At 41.4% G+C, this 22175-nt stretch overlaps 1 protein-coding gene across 1 annotated transcript in view; it reads left to right on the forward strand.

The window, feature by feature from the left end:
- The window catches only part of LOC133121240 (potassium voltage-gated channel subfamily H member 6-like), a 69068-nt gene that overhangs the window by 18839 nt on the left and 28054 nt on the right, over positions 1-22175 (forward strand). The window contains exons 3-6 of the mRNA XM_061230445.1: positions 1887-2039; positions 2241-2350; positions 4502-4862; positions 6328-6521. Coding sequence (XP_061086429.1) covers positions 1887-2039; positions 2241-2350; positions 4502-4862; positions 6328-6521 — 818 coding nt within the window. The remainder of the gene's footprint in view (positions 1-1886; positions 2040-2240; positions 2351-4501; positions 4863-6327; positions 6522-22175) is intronic.

A 22175-nucleotide genomic window follows, 5' to 3' on the forward strand; every position in this document is an offset into this window, starting at 1 on the left:
TCTAGCTCAGAGACTTGAGACTTGACTTGGACTCTAAATTGGACTTGCATTTGATGACATGTGAACATCTATGGTGTCACTGCTACTTTTGTTACACCACAGCCTACAGTTAAGCTTGAGTGGAGTTTGAGAAACGTCTGTCATATGCCAGTAGGAGCTGACCAGAGGGAATCACGCAATCATCAATTGCTCGTCACCCCATGGAGCGGCCACTTTTGGCAGTGGCAGTGGCAGTGGCAGTGGCATTGTCCAGATTCGATTTTAGGCCGTGAGGCTCATTGCTGCACCACAATGTGATGCCTTAATTGAAAGAGGCATCCAGCAGCTCTGTTTTGATGTATTTATTGAGGCAGCAGAGTGGTTTCCTATGAAAGCCTGCGCCTGTGCCTGTCGGATTCTACTTGTATTTGAAGGGCTCTTTGCAACATTTTCTTGTTTGAAGTTCTTGGTGACGCTTCCTGTCAAACTTCACTTCCTGTCAAATTTCACAGATCTCTTTCTTTCTCTGTTTGACCATGAATCATTCTGCTCTGACTCTCACTCCATCACTCTCTGTCCCCATCATTCTCTGCTGACTCTGGATGATAAACCTTAGAGCACATCATCTGTTTGTAAAACTTAACCCTGTATTGCTCCAGAATTGTCTTAGTCTAATCAACTGTACGTCACTCCGGATAAGAGTGTCTGCCAAATGCCATTAATGTAATGTAATTGTAGGGGAAAATTCACAGAACGAAAGATCTCCCTCCTAAAAGCATGATAACCAATCACAAGTCAAAATCAGACTCCGCCTTAGTGAGCAGGCTGGTTCCTCCAAAACTCTCGACGATGTGTGCTAAAAGTTTATCAATATATCTGTATTAAAGTATGATATGTACCCTGTATAGTTTCAAACTGATTAACTGCTAAATTGTACTAGGATTACACAGTGAGCCCAGCCAGCTGGCAGGGGGGGGGGCCGTCTTGAACTGTGTAGACCAAACTGTCAAGGACACGGGCAGAGCAAGATATGACTGTACAGCTGATTTCTCCGGGACTCTCGATGTTTTATGCCAGAAGTGTATCTATTTGACCTAGAACATTAATTATAGCTGAGCTTATGAAAACGCAAGAAACCACAGTGAAAACTGTTGAAATGAGAGCAAAGAATGCTACGTACATTTACTCCCTTAGAAGAGAATAATTAATCAAATGTTTAGTATTTCTGTATATTAGAAAAGTATATTAGAAGTGAATATTAATGAAATGTTTAGTTTGTCTGTATATTTTCAATGATTACTGCTGCTTAGTTTGTCTTATAAAAGCGAAAGATACAGAGTGACGTGTATGGATGACGTGTTAGAGGGAGGGCATCCAGAACTTTATGAGGTCTGGTAGTTTGCCAAGAGCAGGTGCGGGGTGAAGTGAGGACACGTAGTTGGCAGAATGCCCTGAACTTTGTACAGAGTTGGCAGAGCATAAGGACCGTTGGCAATTTGCCACAATTACGTTGTGGGAGGAGCGTTGGGAGGAGTTACGATAAGAAAAGTGTGGGTGATTTGCCAGAATGCGGTTTGAGGAGGAGTTGTAGGTGGAGTAACTGTGTATAAAATGGGTGTACAAATGCCAGTCGGGGTTCAGTTCTGGAGAGCTGATCCGGCTTTATGCACGTGTGCTAATAAAGTCTGATTTTCCTGAAGATCTTGCTGCCTGGTGTCGTCTTTTCCCTCGCGAAGATGTTTTTCGACAAATTGAAGATTTGGACTCTGTCGTTTCCTAGACACGACATTATGAATCAACAGCTTGTGTAGGTTAAGAGCAGTAGCCTCTTTGTCGAAAGTGGTGACTGTGTGGTACGTTTTGTTTGTGTAAGAACCTGCAGTGGTTCTGTGTGTCTCTCGCCACAGGGACCTGCCTGCCCTGCCGGGTACACGTGGTTCCGGTGAAGAACGAGGACGGTGCCGTCATCATGTTCATCCTCAACTTTGAGGAGCTACTGGACGTCTCGCACAAAAAGGGCGGGTTCAGGCAAAGGCTAGCCCAGGGCTGGATCAGAGCAGGTGCGTGTGAGAGACATAGGTGTCAGTGTGTATCACTTCTACAGGTTATTTCAATCTTGTTAAATTGGACTAGATTCAAGGAATTCTGATTGGGGATTCTGACTTGCTGTGTGGAGGGGTTTTGAATGTGATGTACATTTCCCCAGTTAAGATGGCACGGGTTGAAATGGATGTGTGTGTCCTGGGCTCGTGGTCTTTCAGGTCAGAGCAGGGGAGTGAGGCTGAAGCTGCCCTCCTTGCATGCCATTGCCCTGCGTCAGCCCTCCATCTCCAAGGACCAGTTCGAGGGTGTGGTGGTAGAGCACTTGCAGGTGACTGGACCTTTTGACCAAGTGACCCTTAATGGGTTTGAAAGTACACATGTTCCCTCTCATTTTTAAGCATACTGAGCAAAACGTCAACACAGTGAGCCACAGGGGAGGGTGGACACATTTCAGGTTAAAACATACCTTTAATACCATAAAATTAATATCTAAACACTTAGAAAGATCTATAATATTTCTACGTCACTGAGAAAGTGGATTATGAACATTATATTTGTCTTTAATTAGTCTCAACCAATCAACACACCAAGCAATCAATCAGTCAGTCAATCAGTCAAGTTTTAAATCGCACACTCGAAAATAATTTGTTCCAATACACTTGGCGGCATGTAGCATAGTGGTTAAGGTAAATGACTGAGACAAGCAAGGTTGGTGGTTCTAATCCCGGTGTAGCCACAATAAGATCCGCACAGCTGTTGGGTCCTTGAGCAAGGCCCTTAACCCTGCATTGCTCCAGGGGAGGATTGTCTCCTGCTTAGTTTAATCAACTGTATGTCGCTCTGGATAAGAGCGTCTGCCAAATGCCAATAATGTAATGTAATGTAACTTCACGGTATACCCTGTCCTAGGCCCCCACAAAGCAAGCCAGAAGTTATACTGGCTAATAAAAACCTTGATGGCATTGTAGAAGAAACCTTGGGAGGGACCAGACACAATAGGGTGACACACAGGTCTGACGTGTGAGACTTGAGGTCTACGTAACAGGATCTATAACAATCTCATACTTTTTGTATTTTTATACTGTTTATACTGTTTTACTGTACTTACCACAACATTTTCACAATTTGCAATTGTTTTAATGAATTTACTTTTCTCTGTGAGAAGTTGTAGAACTCATTACTTGAACCCTTATCTAGCTAGCTCTACTTAAATTAACTAGCTAATTTTTTGTCTATTTTGGTACTAACTAATATCTTACTCACATTATCACATTGCTAGGGATAGCAATCTACTTAAATGCCTGTGCTATTTAATTGAACCTCACCTACAAAACAATTATGATTGAAGCTGAATTAATTAATTAAGGTTAGCGTACTATACGTGTTATGGCTCTGTTCGCCTGTCAGTCAGTTCCTGTGGCTGCATCCAACAGTGAGTGTAAATAAAGGTGAGTCAGGTTTAATCTCCAAAACAAAGAATTTTAGTCTCCTACTATGGTGGCTTGGCAGGCTGCAAGGCTGAGTGGGTTTGGCGCAGCTTTGATCGACTGACCCAGTGCCCAAGTGTTTATGATGAGTGTCTTATTCTCCAGTGTCATTAGCTGTGGCTCCTCGGCTGAGTGCTAGCACGGTACATCTGTTCAGTGAGTGTTACTTTAAAAGGCTGTTTGTGCAGATTGTTTTCGCACGGCCTGAAATGTCAGGTGCACGGGCTTTTGCAGTACAGCCGGCAAGCTTGGCTGCTTGACGGACGCTGATTCACAGAGCAGACCTTTAATGAAACGAGCAGCAGAAAAGGGCCTTCTCCGCCAACCACCATGTGGCGTAGCTGAAGGTTTGTTTGATAAAGACTTGAGAGGCTGAAAGACTACATGCGAAATAAGACGCTGTACAAACCTTGGGCGACAGCGTCAGAATAAAGCGGTCGGTGTCCAGTCAGAATTATTGCTGGAGATGGCTGTCTGGGTCTCTGCTCTGTTGGGCTGAGATAACGGCTCGCCCCCCCCCGTGCAGGTGCCGCACAGCCGTGCTCAGGTCACGTGACCGCACATTCGCACAGACACCGGGGAGGCACACTTCAGTCAGCAGGCCTGCCTGCTAGCTGCACAGCCTGTGGCAGATGCCATCAAAGCTGTGCTGTCACATGCTCCTCTTCACCTGCCAATAAGATTATTTAGTGTCTGTCGGCATTGCTGTTTAATGAAAGATTAGTAATCTCATATTGGGCTGGGGCAATGGTATTAACGTCCAGCGTAGAATTCAATGTCTTGCATGGGCAGTTAAATTGATCTGAAGTTCACTTCAGTGTTTCTTATTCGTTTTAAATGATTGCAGCATAAAACATGTTCGGTAAACTAGAGGTTAATGAATGATAGCTGAGAAATACAAAGCCTTAAACGTCTATCGATCTCATTATTTTCACATGCAATGATGCTGGGTGCTGAAGCCACATGCATGATCTCCACTGTCTGCCTCTTAGCCCAGTAATGACCAGGTGCCCCTGAAGGACTTTCACATCCCATCCAATGAGAGCTGCATGCAGTCTGAGACCGAGGCCCTGATCGAGCAGGGCCAGTCCTCACACCCCACAGGGCAGTCCTCCCCGAAATGGCACCCCAAGCGCCTGGAGCCTGACCGCCCCCTCCCTGCGGACGGCCTGCCCTGGAGTCGGTCCCGGGACAGCCTGCGGACCATCCGCCGCGCCTCCTCGCTCGACGACATCGACAGCATGCGGACGGGCTGGTGTGGCCGGGGCGGGGTCCCGCGCCGGAACAGCAGTGAGTCTGTCTGCGCTCGCGTCTTTGGCTTCATGACTGCCCACTCTACGGTGGCCCTGAAAGGCAAGACGAATCCGAAAACACAAAGACAAATCAGAAAACAAAACAAATCGAGAAATACCACTCTGACTTGTTGTTTTCAGATCTGTTTCCAGATTTGTAGTGGTGTTTTCTGATGTGTTGATTTATCTTCAGGGCCACTGTACCATTCAGCTCTTTCTGCTTTTACACTAGAAAGGCCAGAGCCCACTCTGTCGGGCATTTAGACTGAGGTTAAAATTACTCCTAACGCTGTGAATTCAAAACACTGCAAATGCAAAACGCAACCACTTCGTTCCATTTTCTTCACAAAAAATCCCTTCCAGCCAATAAAATACTGGTACCCAGGTGTGAATGCTCTGCCCATATACTGGATAGCCTACATGACAACTTTGTGAAATGTACCCAATTTGAGAGTGGTCTCTGGTCATAATTTAAGCTGTCAGTTCTCTGTGGAATTGATGTGCAAGAAGAGATAGAGATGGAGATGGAGTACATGGAGCCTATTATGCCATGACACATTTTTCCCTTAGCGTACAGTATATTACAAAACAAAACATTTATCATTTAGACATAAAAATGTTAAAAGAACATTTTTCGAGAAAATAGTTTTGCCAAATTTGCTTTTATAATCTGTATGGAACTAGGCTGCCGTGGGTGCAGAAATCAATGCTGTAATGCTGGCATTAGTAAAGGTACTAAAAAGCACTTTTTCAGTGTTAATCTTTTGTTCAAATCTAATGGAGATCCTGCTGAGTGTAATTTTTTCATAGTGAAGTTAAACTTCTTGCCAGTGTCATATTTACTCTCATGTCATGCTTGTCACTGTAGTTCTCCTGTACCATTCTGAGATTTAAAGACTTTCAACATTAAGTCAAAAGAAATGCGGACTCAAAACTCAACAGCAGCTCACTGAACAATGCACCCTAAGGTCTTCAGCTATGTGAAAGTTTTAGACCCTTGGAGGTTATTTCTGGAAAGCTGTTATAATCAGTCGACTTTTTACTTCCTCTTTACATCTGCTGTGGCAACAGCCAGACTGCAGAGTGTGAGGGAGAAAAAACATGCATCAGTCAGTGGCTTAGTAACCATGACATTTATGACTACCTGTGAAGTGAAGTTTGAAATCGCGGAGCCTCTATTTAAATTAGCAGCTCTGGGATATTTGTATTTGACTTACAGGTTATGACGAGGACAAAATAAACAAGAATCCACTGATGAAATTGCACTGATGAGTGGTTAAATGCAGCGAAGTTGTCTTTTTTTTTTGTTGCTAAATCTGACAAAACATGCTGCATCTGACAAAGCAATTACTGTATGTGTTCTGCAGTTATTTTTTGCTCAAACAGCTGTGACCGTGTATCGGCTAAAATACTTTACGAAGCGCGCGCACAATTATCACATTTGGATTTTCAATGATTATCAAAGCAAAGCTTTTGCAGGTCTCCCCTGAACACCTCTCTGACCGTTAATGCGGGTTTGGCCTTAGACCTGAAGCACAACCTGCTGAACTCCACCTCCGACTCCGACCTGATGAAGTACCGCGCCATCAGCCGCATCCCGCAAATCACGCTCACGTTCGGATCCGACCGCCTACGACCGCCCTCGCCCGCCGAGATCGAGATCATCGCTCCCAGCAAGGTCAAGGACCGCACGCAGAACGTTACGGAGAAGGTGACCCAGGTAGGAGACCCCGTGCATGTTGATGAGGTCAATGACTCCCTGAGCCCTTGACATGGTAGCGAGTGTTGTGTAATAGCTACGGGTGTCACGCATCTGCTGTTCTCTTATGCAAAGTGTTTGTGTTTACGTAAGATAAATCTTTGTGAGTTGTTTACAAAATGTCGCAAAGAGCAACTGGGAATGTGTAGCACGGCTGCAGACTAAACAGGGAGTGAGAGGATACCCTTCTTGTCTCATAGGCACCATGATGGGGTTTTTTTGTTGTTGGTTGTGTTTTCATTTTGACAGAGGTCAGCTGTATCATCTGTAAGTCAAAGAGACCAATGTATTGGCGTAGTGACCTAGATTCAGTGCATTATTTTTGCGTGCGTGACTGGCCTACATTTTTCTGTGTTTGGAGTGTTTTCGTTTGCATGGATGAAGTGCGCTCCGTGCTTTGTGGTGACTAATATCTGTAGGTTGCACGGCTGTTAGCTGTGGGTGCTGCAGCACGCCCCACCCTCTATAGATAGTGGAGCTGGGTGTGATGCTGAGAGTCCCTTATTGACACATTAAGCAGATGGGAGGCACTATGGCCGCCCTAGCAGTGGAAAAATCATTACGGGCCAACAGATGCTGTTACCACCCTGCTGCAGGAGGGAGTCTGCGCTGCTATCCAATCCATGGCTGTCGTGGCCTACAGCACAACACTCTGTCTGGGCTCATGCCAGTGCCATCATGTTAAAACAGGGAACACTTCAGACATTCACTGAACAGTCCAAACAGTCGGGTCACTGCCCTGCTGAATAAAAACAGCTCATGCTTGGTTTTGAAACAGTGGGTAGCTGGTTGACCAATTCAACCAGCTCCATACTCAACATGGTTTGACCAGCTCTAGCTATGTTTCGAAACCGCTGGTATCTGGTCATTTAAAGCTGGTCATTGCTGGGTTTTACACCAGGGTGGTGATCTGACATCTATTGAGAGGGAGGCAGCTGATCTGTGTTGGGCTAAAATCGTGTCGTACTTCCTTAGGATATCTGGTGCAGTTGATGTAGGTAACCGTTCAAGGCTTCTGGGGTAGGGGAAGCCCTTGGTGATCAGATGGAATGTCAACACTATTTACCAGCATGGTCAAGGTCTCTTCCCCCACAGAGATACGCACATCCTGCTAGCGTAGCCACAACAGCACAGGGGGCAGTTACCCAGGTTCACTTTATCTTCAGTACACTCCCTTTCATTTCATTCTCTCCCTTTTTCTTTCTTCATCTTCTCTCTCCCTTTCTCCCTCTTCTCATCTCTCTCTTCTCATCTCTGGCTTCAGGTCCTAATTCAATCAGTCAAATTTTGTATGAGTACAATCAATCCTAATTTATTTGATATAGCACTCAATGAAATGTCACAGGGCATTTCACAAGCCACATCTCATCTAAAAGGATATTACTTGAAAGGAAACGCCGTGGTTCCTTGATAATGGAAAATAATTGTGTTAACAGTAGAAACAATTAGATGTTAGATGTAAGCAGCTACGTTTGATCTAAAACAGGTGATGTTAACAGTGACACACAATTTCCAGTTCAGTAAGGTATTGTTGCTCTTTTGGAAAACCAAACAAAACATTCTGACTGTCTCATCTCGTTGTAGCATTGGATTTCAGTGTTTGGCATGCTCCCCCGGTCTGGTATTGACTACTGACTGTGCCAGTGCCAACAGTAGCTAGCCAGCCCGCGGGTGGGTACATTGTAAACTGTAGCATCATCCAGGACGGAGGGTGTCATTTGGCTTTCTTCTCTATCATACAAGAGAGACTCCTCTGGTCAGTGAGGTAGCAGTACTCTACCAGCTGGACAGGAAGTCTATTCCTCTGACACTGGGGGTGATGAATCAGACAAATCATCATTTTGTTTGTATGTGGTGTGGTCATATGACTAGGCTTTTCTGGTTCATAAAATGTGAAGAAAGCCATATGTTCATTGAGTGTACAGTGGTGTGAAAAAGTGTTTGCCCCCTTCCTGATTTCTTATTTTTTTGCATGTTTGTCACACTTAAAGGTTTCAGATCATCAAACAAATTTAAATATTAGTCAAAGACAACACAAGTAAACACAAAATGCAGTTTTTAAATGAAGGTTTTTATTATTAATGGAGAAAAAAAATCCAAACCTACATGGCCCTGTGTGAAAAAGTGATTGCCCCCTAAACCTAATAACTGGTTGGGCCACCCTTAGCAGCAACAACTGCAATCAAGCGTTTGCGATAACTTGCAATGAGTCTCTTACAGTGCTGTGGAGGAATTTTGGCCCACTCATCTTTGCAGAATTGTTGTAATTCAGCCACATTGGAGGGCTTTCGAGCATGAACCGCCTTTTTAAGGTCATGCCACAGCATCTCAATAGGATTCAGGTCAGGACTTTGACAAGGCCACTCCAAAGTCTTCATTTTGTTTTTCTTCAGCCATTCAGAGGGGACTTGCTAGTGTGTTTTGGATCATTGTCCTGCTGCAGAACCCAAGTTCGTTTTAGCTTGAGGTCACGAACAGATGGCCGGACATTCTCCTTCAGGATTTTTTGGTAGACAGCAGAATTCATGGTTCCATTTATCACAGCAAGTCTTCCAGGTCCTGAAGCAGCAAAACAGCCCCAGACCATCACACTACCACCACCATATTTTACTGTTGGTATGATGTTCTTTTTCTGAAACGCGGTGTTACTTTTACGCCAGATGTAATGGGACACACACCTTCCAAAAAGTTCAACTTTTGTCTCGTCAGACCACAGAGTATTTTCCCAAAAGTCTTGGGGATCATCAAGATGTTTTCTGGCAAAATTGAAACGAGCCTTAATGTTCTTTTTGCTCAGCAGTGGTTTTCGTCTTGGAACTCTGCCATGCAGGCCATTTTTGCCCAGTCTCTTTCTTATGGTGGAGTCATGAACACTGACCTTAACTGAGGCAAGTGAGGCCTGCAGTTCTTTGGATGTTGTTGTGGGGTCTTTTGTGACCTCTTGGAGGAGTCGTCGCTGCGCTCTTGGGGTAATTTTGGTCGGCCGGCCACTCCTGGGAAGGTTCACCACTGTTCCATGTTTTCGCCATTCGTGGATAATGGCTCTCACTGTGGTTCGCTGGAGTCCCAAAGCTTTAGAAATGGCTTCATAACCTTTTCCAGACTGATAGATCTCAATTACTTTCTTTCTCATTTGTTCCTGAATTTCTTTAGATCTCGGCATGATGTCTAGCTTTTGAGGATCATTTGGTCTACTTCACTTTGTCAGGCAGGTCCTATTTAAGTGATTTCTTGATTGAGAACAGGTATGGCAGTAATCAGGCCTGGGTGTGGCTAGAGAAATTGAACTCAGGTTTGATAAACCACAGTTAAGTTATGTTTTAACAGGGGGGGCAATCACTTTTTCACACAGGGCCATGTAGGTTTGGATTTTTTTTCTCCCTTAATAATAAAAACCTTCATTTAAAAACTGCATTTTGTGTTTACTTGTGTTGTCTTTGACAAATATTTAAATTTGTTTGATGATCTGAAACATTTAAGTGTGACAAACATGCAAAAAAATAAGGAATCAGGAACGGGGCAAACACTTTTTCACACCACTGTATGTTGATGAATCCCATGCACACATACTGTTAAGTTAACGTAACGCAGCCAACTTGCCATAAAATGGCAAGATTGCCCCTATAAAAACCTCAGGTCACTGTGGAAATGTATCCAGTGCATACATTAGGTAAAACAGATACATTTCTCTGGGGCTGAAATATGCTGTAAATTACATTAATAAGGCGTTGGGAAATTAATGTAATATTTATACCTGCATTATTGAAGTCTAAGCCGCTTGTACAGTAAATAACATAATCTATACTTTTTCTACCCATACAAAAGACATTTTATCTTTTGCAATCTGTACTGTAGCTTAACCCTCCTGTTATTTTAAGAGTTTATGACCGCTTTTATGTTCAAATTGAAAGTAGTATTATGTTTATTGCATGTTCACTATTTAACCCCACCAAAATAGAAAATGTAAAAAAATCATACAGTATCAAGATGAAAAGAAGATGAACTGGTTTTTAAGAGATGTCAAATTGACCCCAAACATAATAGGAGGGTTAAATGTGGACTGCTTCAACTTATGCAGTCCGTACATAGCACAGACAAAAATGTGCCAAAACTGGCATGGGAACAAAGAAATTATGTCGCCAAAAATACTACACAGTTTTCAATACTGAAATAAATGTGGTCTGTAGGCAATTGGTTTAAAAAATGTTTATCACAGTACATAAATGGAACACGAAAAGGAACATGCTACTGTACATCTGCATTCATCCGTGCTACCTCTGACCACTGAGCCAGAGCCTATTGCATGGGAAACGTCTGGCATTCGCTGCAGCCTACAGCGTTAATATAAACATGATCTAATGTCTGTCTGACAGCTTCATCATATTAGATTAACAACTTAAGTATCGGCCCTTTTCCTGACAGAAGCTTAAAGGAGCGCTGTCACACTTTTTTTAGTTGAGTTTATTTGGATTAAATGCTTAAATGATGTGTTCAGGCATTTTTTAAAATCACTGTCAGTGTAGCCGTTTCCTAAATAACGGGTTCTCAAACTCCACCCCTGAACGCAGAGACTGGTTTATGGGCACCCACCCATCCAGGCGACATGACATACCCAAAATAAAATGGTCGCTATTCTTGAACCCTTTTGACTACAGGCATAATCCTGGTCTCTTTTGAAAGGTAACCATGTGGGGTTTGTTTTCCAGAATTACTCAAAATATTACTAAAACAAGGTTTCAGAAGCTCAAACTCAGTAAAAGACACAGTGGAGCCAAATCACAACAATGGATGAATCCCCTTTCAAATTTGAGGGCAAAATCACCAAAAATGAGTATTCTGCATAGTTATTTCTAATCTATGTCTAGGCAGTTTTCCAAAAATGACATTTGGACACTCCAAAAGGACACATGGAAACGAAATGATATTATGGTCATAATGGTGTGTAAAATACTGCATTTTTCTTTCTAAACTGTAGTTATCCTGAAAAAAGGTGTTTGCACTTCTCCCCACCTGTCAGCCTCCCCTACCTCTCTGTCCTAAACTCCCTCTCCTTGCAGCTATTGTCAGACAGCAACAGGTTAAGAAGTTCATAAAAAATAAGTACAATAATAACTTCTTGTATACTAATATATTCATTGAGGTCAAAAAAGTTTTTGTCAAATACCCAACCCCCATCAACAAGTCAAACACATTCCATAATTTCACATGCCAATTATTATTCAAGAGCAGGCTGACTCCTTATTTATCAGCATAGTGAATAATAATACAGTATTTTGAGAATTTAGATGCTCACCAATATAAAATGGGGTCACGTCATTGCAAATGCCCTCTATTGTGTTGTCAATGGTGTTTTCCCTGTATTCCTCAGAAATATTCACTCTAGATTCATTGGAACTCCTACAAAGGATGTTCTAGATGTAGGCATTGCAAAATATTTTCTTTTGTTGTAAAACGTCAACCTTTTTTCGCATAAAATCTCCAGAACTGTTTTTACTGAAGCGCAACAGACTCTTTGCGTATTGAAAATGCTACAGTTTTGTTACGCAGGTGAATAAACGCTGTGTTGTTTTATGCAAGCCTAACAAATTATACACCATCGGAAATGTAATGTTATTAGCTAAAATGCTTTTTAGTCATCACTTCAATAACATGCCTGTCGTCGGTGAGCTGAAGTTATACAGAATTTTGACATAATAATAGAATTTCTATGTTCAAGTACTTTTGTAGAATTATACAACGGCGAAATGGACAACAATGATAATTCCTCCAGAAATTCTAAGTAAACAATGGACATCCTATCAACATTTCTCAGAGTTAGCACATTTTTAGAATGAGAATTATTAGGCATTTGGTCATGAAAAGGACACCAAAATGCAGAAAAGGTGCGGTCCCCCCACTTTTTTTTACTACCCAGATGTTACAAAATAATGAACTGTGGTTGCTAAAGCAGTGGCATCTTAAAATAGGTTATACAGTAAGAACTGTAAGTTTTAACGTTTTCTACCGGTATATCCTGTTACCAAGTCATAGCAGCATTAGGGATTATGTTTTGACTTATGCTCTGCTATATTGCACCAGCCCAGACTAAAAATACCAAATGTCCTACAGTGCTCCTTTTCTGCCAAAGGAATGGAGTGTCTGGAGCGGTTGTGTGTATTAGATCTTAATTACATTCGTGCTCATATGATGAGTCATAGTTTCTGTTAAAACAGACACACATTGCACACACACTATGATTAAATTGATCAGACTGTCACTGATGAATGGGACCCAATGACTGCACTGGTCTGCTGGTGAACTGAAAACTAAGAAGCAGTGACTGACAAGAAAATGCACGCCTGTCACTCCTGAATTGGAGAAGGAAGTTGCTCTGAACATGTCAAGTTATTATAAAGGATTTCCACCCGGTCCCATAATGGCAACTATAGATAAACTTTAAGGGAAAGCCCCACTGTTTATTTTAGCATATTGCAGAGCTGAGCCATCTTCTAAATAAACTGACCTGAAGAAATGCACAGCTTACATTGTTATCAGTGTCTAGCAGCAGAGGAAAGCGAACATTGCTAATCAGTGGCTTAGTCATCTATGATAAATCCAGAACTTTCCAGCAACAGAGGACTTGTGAAGAAAAACAAGAGAGGAAAAGCAAGTGGCTTAGAGATGGAAGAAAGCATGTAATCTGCTTACACATGAGTTTATTTTTCAGAGATGTAAACGTACAGTGAGCTTCTTAAATATTGGGACAAATACATATTTCTTTCTTGATTTTGCTCTGTACGCCACAATTTTAGATTTGTTATCAAACTATTTGCATGTAGTAACGTGTAGTTAAAAAGTATTTTTATACATTTTGGTTTCACCATGTATACATTACAGCACTTTTTATACAGTGTGTTCCATATCTCAGTGCAGGTATAGGAGCACTTTCAGTATCTAGTTTGATTTGTGCCACTGGAAGTCAAGGAAACCATTATGAGCTAAAAAATAAAATAAAAACAGTCACAGACCAGGGGAGGGATGGTATGAAAATCTCATGGCACAATTATCCTGACCAAAATGTTCTCCATTTACTGTAAAAATCTTTAAAAAGTACCAAAACATATTGCAATCACTGGCCATCATGGCATAGCCTACCAGTCTGTTCTGAACCGTTCCATTTTTTAACCAAGCCATAGTAGCTTGTCAGGTTGCTTAACAAGAGGTGATCTACATTTTAGAAGCAGTTTGTATATCACCGATCATCAATCAAGTTTATATGCTCAGAATTGTAAATTCCATTAGCGTATCAGGAGTTCATTTCTGGGGTAAATACACAAAGTAGATGTGAGAGACACTCCCCCTTGTGGCTATGCAAAATAAAATGGCTAACGAAGATGAGAAGACTCATGCTGGATTATATTTGGGCTTTTTTCAAGCTGTCAATTTGTTTAAGGTAATAATGTATGTGGTGATGGCATTATCTTTAGTGAATGTAACTGAGATATAGTGAACAAGAAATTATACCTTGAATGAATACATAAATTGAAACTGTCCCAATACATATGGACTGCACTGTATATATCATGAAACAGGTAACTGCCCCATCCCTATCACAGACATAGGTCAAACTATAGGCTCACCAAAATAAACAGGGGGTGTCTCGGTGGCGCAGCCTGTAGAGCACTGACCGCGTGCTCATTGCGAGCCGCGACGTCGGCAGTTTGAATCCGACCTTTACAGTTGATGACCAAACAAACAATTCTCGCCATAGTGAAGAAAAGATGAACACCTGTCCTACAGATCAGAAACACTCTTCTGAAGGCAATTGTGGATGTGTCAGTAGTATCTACTGTCCGCAGAAGACTTCACAAACAACTACAGAGGCTACACTGCAAGATGTAAACCACTAGTTGGCAGCAAAAATAGGATGGCCATTTTACAGTTTGCTAAGAAGAACCTAAAAGAGCCTGCAGAGTTCGGGAAAAAGATTTACTTGTATTAGAGTGATGGCAAGAGCAATGTGTGGAGGTTAAAAGGAACTGCCCAAGATCCAAAGCACCGCCCTCATCTATGAAACATGGTGATGGGGGTGTTATAGTTTTCAAATGCAGCTGCCACCAGTGCTGGTTCACTTGACTTCATTGATGATGTAACTGCGGATAGCAGCTGCAGGATGAATTCTGAACTCTTGTCTACATTACATTACATTACAGTTACTTAGCTGATGCTTTTAAGTAGAAATAAAAGTACAGTTGATTAGACTAAGCAATCCCCCTGGAGCAATGCAGAGTTAAATGCCTTGCACAAGGGCCCAACAGCTCTGAGGATCTCATCATGGCTACTTCGGGGCTTGCCTGACCTGTCATAAAAATGAAAAGCATAAAAACCATTCATTTTCTATGGAGAGGGCTTGCAGTGCAGATCAAATATAAAGATTCAACAACTGCATTGCTTATTTCTCACCTCAAATTTCAACATATTTTAGTGGACTGTTTAGAAGGAATAAAAGAAGATTTATCAATGGTCTGCTGCCATATTGTTTTGTTTATCAAAAAAAAAAGAAAGAACCACAACGAATCAGGTACTGACTTCGTGGTAGACGTTTCTTGTTCTTGTTAATCCCATTGGCCATCTATCTGACGGAACCCACCTATAGTACCGTATATACAGTTTTTTTACTGGATAGTTTTTCATTTAGGACAGTTTTCTGAAATTAGGATGTTGAATCTGATGTGGCACACTGGTATCAGCCCTTTATATGAAAAAGTAAGAAATTTATAATACAAAAATATGTTTTTTTCCCCCTCATTTCCCAGCCAACTTCCAATAACAATCAAAAGCCTAGAATCTAGCCAAGATTCTGAGAGCCCTCTTATACACCTGCACTAAGGAAATGATTGAACACACCTGTGATATGAACTGGGCAAAGGCAGAATAACATATGAGAATGCAAATGCGTAATTGTGTTTCACATTTCTTCAGGATTAAAAATAATAATATTAAGAATGAAACAGGATCAGGATCTTAGGGTTGTTGGATATAATTATGAGACGGGTGCCTGGGGGTTGGACCCAAAATGCACGACTCAGAAACAATGGTTAGATAAAGTCCCGTCAGGGCTTTATTCGGGACGAATCCCAGGAGCGTAGTCAAAACAAGCAAAGTCCATACACGTAGATCCAGCCAAACAAACAATAAACAAACAAAAAGCATGGTGCCGAGGGAAGAGGCAAACTCGTAGTCGGTAGACGTGCAGGAAGGTCCGGTAGCAGGAGAGCTGTCAGTGGGGCAGAAGTACAGGCGGACGGCACGCAGGGTCGTAGTCGAGGGCGATGCGGAAGTCGAAACCATGAAACAATCAGCGAGGCAAAGGTACAAAAACGGTAGGCGTGGTCAAAAAACGTGGTCAAAAAACAAACGATGGTCAACAAAACAGAAATCAATAAACAATGGTCGGTAAAACAGGCTTGGATCTTAACGTGAATCAATCAGTAATAATGCTCAAGAGTTGCGTTGTAAACAAGAGGCAGACAATTTCGCAACAAACAGTAGCGTGACTGGGATATAAATGCAGGTGTAGACAGGTGTAGACAATTAGTTCGAGCATAGCAAGGAAATAGAAAACAGGTGTCATGGATGACAATTCTAACAAGGTAATTAGTAATCGTTAGTAATAAACCTATCCTGCCCTAGCATTAGTAAATTAGTAAATGACATGCACAAGAAACATAAGGTAACATGAACACATGATTAGTTTGTTAGTTCTACCCAATCCTGATCTAGCGTTAGTAGTTTTAGTAAATAGACAAATGGAAACAATTAGGGTGTGAATGACAGAAAGAGAGAGAGAAAAGGCGGAACGCAAGGTTTGCGGAAAGACATGTAAAAGTGTATGTTTAAACAGTAACCAGTCTACGTAACAGTAAACATAAATCAAAACATAACACAAAACGAAACTAAGACGATAACCACTCAACATAACAAGGTAATATAATCGTAACGAAACATAACTAGACATGACGAGAAAATAAATCGTAACAAGAAATAAACTAAAAAACATGACGAACCTAGACTAACATAATACATGATAAGACAATACGAGACTAAAACATAAAACATGGCGAGACAGACCTGAAACGTGACAAATTATTTTGCATATTTTCGACTTATCTGTAAGAAAGAATTCTCAAATCTGTCCAGGCCTAATAGAGTAAGTGATTGCGTTCCAATGTTCACTGTCTGTGTTTTGTTTTTATAATAATTGCAATTATTGAAAAGAGCAAAGTCATTATTACAAGGTGGGTATCAGCAAGGGTGGGTCTAAAGTTGAGCAGCTGAATAAGGTCCAAAAGTAAGGTGTCCTTGAGGAAGAGAGTGATGTTTTGTGTTTTGCCAGACCGCTCTTGGAAAATACAAAGGAAGAAAACTTAAAACATAGTAGATTTCCATTTGCGCTTCACTTCTTCAACGTGATTGTTTTAGCAGACAGCATTTCTCATTGGACCAGAGAGCAGACTGACGGACTTTTGAAAATATATATTCCAGCTGTGTCTAGAGTATTTTGTAGAAGCCTTTATAGTTAGAAAGTCTGTGGAATGGGCCTACAGGTCAGGCTGTAAAGAAGCTCGTTCTCAGCAAAAGTGTGAGCACTGCGACTAGGTGGATGAGACTTGTTCACACCATTGCCGGCTATAGCTGCAGGTCCGCATTGACAAAGCAACAATCTGCTCAGCCTCCCTGAGGAATCACGATGAGACAGACAACATTTCTGTTTGTCTCGTTGCTCAATAGCAGCCACTCCTGGCCAGACCAGGCACCTGCAGATGCACCAACTATGAATACGCTGACCTTGTTCTCCTCCAGCAACATGGGCAGTGTGTAATTGGTAATCTGCAGTGTGGAAAATAGTGAGGCTAGGCATCGCACAAATCGGAGGAGTCGGCCATCTTGTCCTGATGCAGGAACAGCCGCTGGTGGGATATCAACTCGAAGATCAAGTTCAGTGGGGAAAAATCGGACAATAAAATATAAATTTAATAAAAAGTCAACCTAAGCAGATCTTTAGCTAGCTGTATTCCAATGGTACACACAATCATCTTTCCGCAGATAAACATCTGTGTGAGTTTTTTCTGATTGCAGTTGAGTAGTTAGGTGTTCACCATGAAATGTGAAAATATTTTGTCTCTGCTTTGTGGTATTTCAAAGAAACAATGGGTGGCCTTGTGTCCCAGCAGGGATGAATAGGACTCACTGATCAAAGAATGATCAGAACAGGATTCTGAGAGAGAACCTGTTTTAAGTTGTATGTGTCTAGAGTCTACTCTAGAATACAGGTAACTGGGTCAAGTGAACTGTGGTTTGTGATTATGAATACAGATGGACCTTTTTAAACTAGTCATTTTTCTCTTGACACAAATAAAATCTATATCGACAATATAGCTATGTTTGGAACAAATCTCAAAATTATACGAGAAGAACTGAGCAGAAACAGAAAGTATAAGTATATGGCACAGATTCAGAACATCTAGCTCAGAGAAAAGGGAACCGAGGGCTTTGTGCTGGGATGTCAGTCTCGGTGATGGTAGCAAGGCATCCTCCGCATTGGGAGAAGTGAGCTCAGCCCAGAAGAGAAGTTTCCTGGTGATGCTTTTGGCACATTGTCACCCTGTATGCTTGTCGGTATTGGTAACAGTGTTTAATTAATGTATAGCAAGGAGTCAAGCATTTTGCCTTTTCCGTTGTTTTTATTTATTTAATATTACTTTGTTTTATAGCTTTTGGAACATCTTCAGTATACAGTACGCTGCCTTATCATGAAAAGTCAATTAATTCTAACATCCAAAATTTACCACAAGGGGTACAGAGAAAGTTTCAATATGGCTAAATGAATCATTTACGCTGAGACTAGTTTGAATGTTATCAGGACCAGCAGACAGCATTGTACTGTCGGCTTGCAGCCTGGCAGGTGCTGTGTGTGCCTCTGTGTGTGTGTGTGTGTGTGTGTGTGTGTGTGTGTGTGCGCCTGTGTGTGCCTGTGTGTGTGTGTGTGTGTGTGTGCCTGTGTGTGTGTGTGTGTGTGTGTGTGTGATCATTCTCCTGAGGAAATGGATTCTCCTGTAGCGAGCCTCTAGCTCTCTGCCCCCTGTAACTATGAGCCTGCCATAACAAAGAAACAGAACATTCGGGGTTTTTAACAGGAAAAGAAATATAACATTATGAATTGCTTCCATTCGTGCAGTATGTCAGTGACACACCAGAAAAAAAAAATAGAGTGACACATGGGAATGTTTGAGGCATTTCACTGGGGGTTGGAGCGGGATGCATTTTTTAGGATGTGCAGTATCCATGTGTGTGCACTAGATAGCAGCCTCTCCCTGCTCCATGTCTCACATTTGTGATACAGACTTAGGGGGGCAGTAACTGTACCAAGGGCAGCGATTGGTTGTTGTTGAAATACAGTTGTGTGCAAAAATTTTGGAAGCCCTAGTCCTAAAGCCCTAAAGCCTTTTACAATTAATAGCTAAGTGAACAGAAGTGAACCTGACCTAGAACGTTAAACATTCTTAAAATTTTAAAGCAAGCAGAAAAATTTAGTTTCAAAATAATTTAAAAAGTAAAAAGGTCCTGTGCAAAAGCTTGGGAACCCTGTCAGTTAGTACTTTGTAACTCCTCCTCGGGCAACTATAGCAGCTTGTAAACACTTCCTGTAGCCAGCGAAGAGTCTTTCAATTCTTGCTTTTGGAATTTTCCCCCATTCCTCCTGGCAGAACACCTCTAGCTCAGATATATTATTTGGCCACCTTGCATGTATGCTTGAGATCTCTCCACAGATTTTCAATAATATTCAAGTCTGTAGTATCCATTCCAAATCCTTCTGAAATCCTTGGACAATTGTTTAGAGCAGGGGTCAGCAACCCAGGTCCTGGGAGCCACAGAGTGTGCTGGCTTTCGTTGTTACTTGGCATTAATTGATCAATGAAAGCCGTTGATTACACAGTTAACGCACCTCACCTGGTTTCTTGGGTCTGAATCGGTTGCTTATTTTAAGGTGGAGACGAAAGCCAGCACACCCTGCGGCTCTCCAGGACCAGGGTTGCCGACCCCTGGTTTAGAGGAACCCATGGTTGTTAACACCAGACAGAACAGCCACTGCAATTGGATACTTTAGAAGGAGTTACTTCTGAATAAAACGTTCAGCCCTGGAATTATATTCACCTGACTCATTGAAGCCCTAACGAGTAAATCACCTGGGTCTGGGCCTTAGTAATTTGAAAAAGTAACAACGAATAATCCAAAAGGGTTCCCAAACTTTTTCACAGGGCCAATTTCCTTTTTTTATATAATTTATAAGCAGTAAACAATTTAAATAAAAAGCAATCTTGTTTTCAAATTTGTGGAAAGGTCTCATGTTTAACTCCATAACCATTTAGTTCAGGTTTGCTGTCAATCACATACAGATTTGTTCCTACATGTAGTATGCAGTAGATCATTTAGCTAAATACCGAGAAGCCATCTCCTCACTTTTCATTGCATCTGTCTCCATCCTCAACCCCCCTCATGAATAATGTCTGCTTGATTCTTGGTCAGTATGATTGTTTCAAACCATCTAATTATTACAGACCCTCATAATGCTCACTACATTTGATAGGCTAACATCTGGTAGGCTAAATTCGGGCATGTTTTTTTAACAATTATCAAGGCATGCTTCCCTACTGCTGACGGGGTTGCTCCCACTGACACACCACTCCCTAACACTGCTTTTTGTGTTGAGCAATTTCAAACAACCAAATGAAGGAACATCCCCATATGAGCTGACACTACCCATTATTTCCCACAAAACAGGACCTAGCCATCTCAATATCGAATGTACTAAATATAAGTATGTCAATAATTGCATCATTCACATACAGAAAATTAGATGTCGGTGGGTGTTTTTCTCACGCTTAAGAGAATGATTAATTATAATTGACGAATTGTAATCTTAAGATAGGAACATACCCACATGAGTACTCCAATCTGTTAAGGAATCTAGTCCTCTAAATATCTGCTCTGACTCACAAAGCAGAAAGTTTACTGTTCTAAAGGAGAAGGTTTGGGTCTGTGAAGAAGGTAGCTGTTCAGTTGGGCTGGTACTTTTTTGTTGCACATTTATTTAGGAAATTATTAGTCATTACCACCTTAAAGGAATTAATCCCTGCAGCCAAAGAGAAAGTATTCATTAGAAATAATCAGTACTTCAAATAATACACAGTTTTATGGAACATGATGGAGGATTAGTAGACAGCATGAGATCTGAGAGAAACTGAGAGAAACAGAAAGTTTATCTCTTCAAGATTTCCATGGTAATGTCCATATGAGAGAGCTGGGATGGGGTTCTGTGGAGTACCTTCGTTATGGAAGAAAACGTTATTTGCAGAATAGATGATGGAAATGTGGTATATGGTGTGTGTGTGGACTGCAGTTCCTTTCAGCAATGATTACAGTGACCTTGTCAGTTTGAGTTGGAGTTGTAGTTCAGTTAACATTATTCCTCTAGCAAGATGAGAACTGACTGATATGTATCTGAATAGGCAGAGGAGGATAGGGCAATACTGAGTGCTCTTGCTGCTTAGAGACTGGTGTGGTCGTTCCCAATGGAGTTTGATGACTACCTATCAAGAGGGAATCTGCTAACAGGAGCTGTATTATTTGTGATGACCACTATAACTCACTGGCTACATCACTATCTTTCCTTTGATTTTGTGGCATGCTCACATCTGGTTATTTTCCTCAATAGGTAGGAAATCAGTGTCTATCAAAATATTCAACATTTCTCAGACAGTATTTACTATGATTGATATAATGACTATAATTTTCTACCTTCCATTTCAAATGTAGCCACATTCAGAAAATGTATTTTCAAGAGAAAATATGTTGGATTGAAATGTTGAAGTGCTATCCAATAATCAACTAGAGATTTCTACCAGTAGTTTTCCCAACTGTTTGTTACAAGCAACTGGAGAAAGGCATTAGTGTAAGGTAGCCTGATTTTATTGTGGTATGTTTTCAACAATTGCTATATTATAGATCAAAATAAAAATAAGTAACTCTGCTGCTGTCTGAAGTGTGCTGTCATATTAGAACCGTCTACGCCTACTCCAGGTCAGGCTCATTCTTCAGGCTTTATTTCCTCTTGTTAATTGTTCTGTTCTTAAGTGAAACAAATAATTTCCCTTCCAGCGCTTCATTACTGATTACCTGTTATGTTAATGCAATTTATGTAATTTAATCTGCCACAATGCATTCTCAGTCACCTTGACATGGGACTATATGGACAGTACAGATGTGGGGTGGTGGGGGTTGAAACTCAGTTTGTGGACTCAAATCCCACCTGCCTTGCTGCTGTACTGCTGCTGTAGCTACTCGAGCTGGGTACCTAACCTGAATCGCTTCAGTGAATATCCAGCTGCATACATGGATTGTGTGTATAAAAACATAATCATAATCAGTAAATTGCTCTGGATGAGCGCATCTGCCAAGTGCCTAAATGTAAATGTATAATACTTTGCGTAAGTATTTTGACAGTGACACATTTTTTGTTTAGTTTCCTCTCTGTACTACAGCAAACAAGAGCCAGCAAAAGGTCTAGAGTTGATT

This window comes from Conger conger, chromosome 2, assembly GCF_963514075.1.
Source record: "Conger conger chromosome 2, fConCon1.1, whole genome shotgun sequence".
Classification (NCBI taxonomy): Eukaryota; Metazoa; Chordata; class Actinopteri; order Anguilliformes; family Congridae; genus Conger; species Conger conger.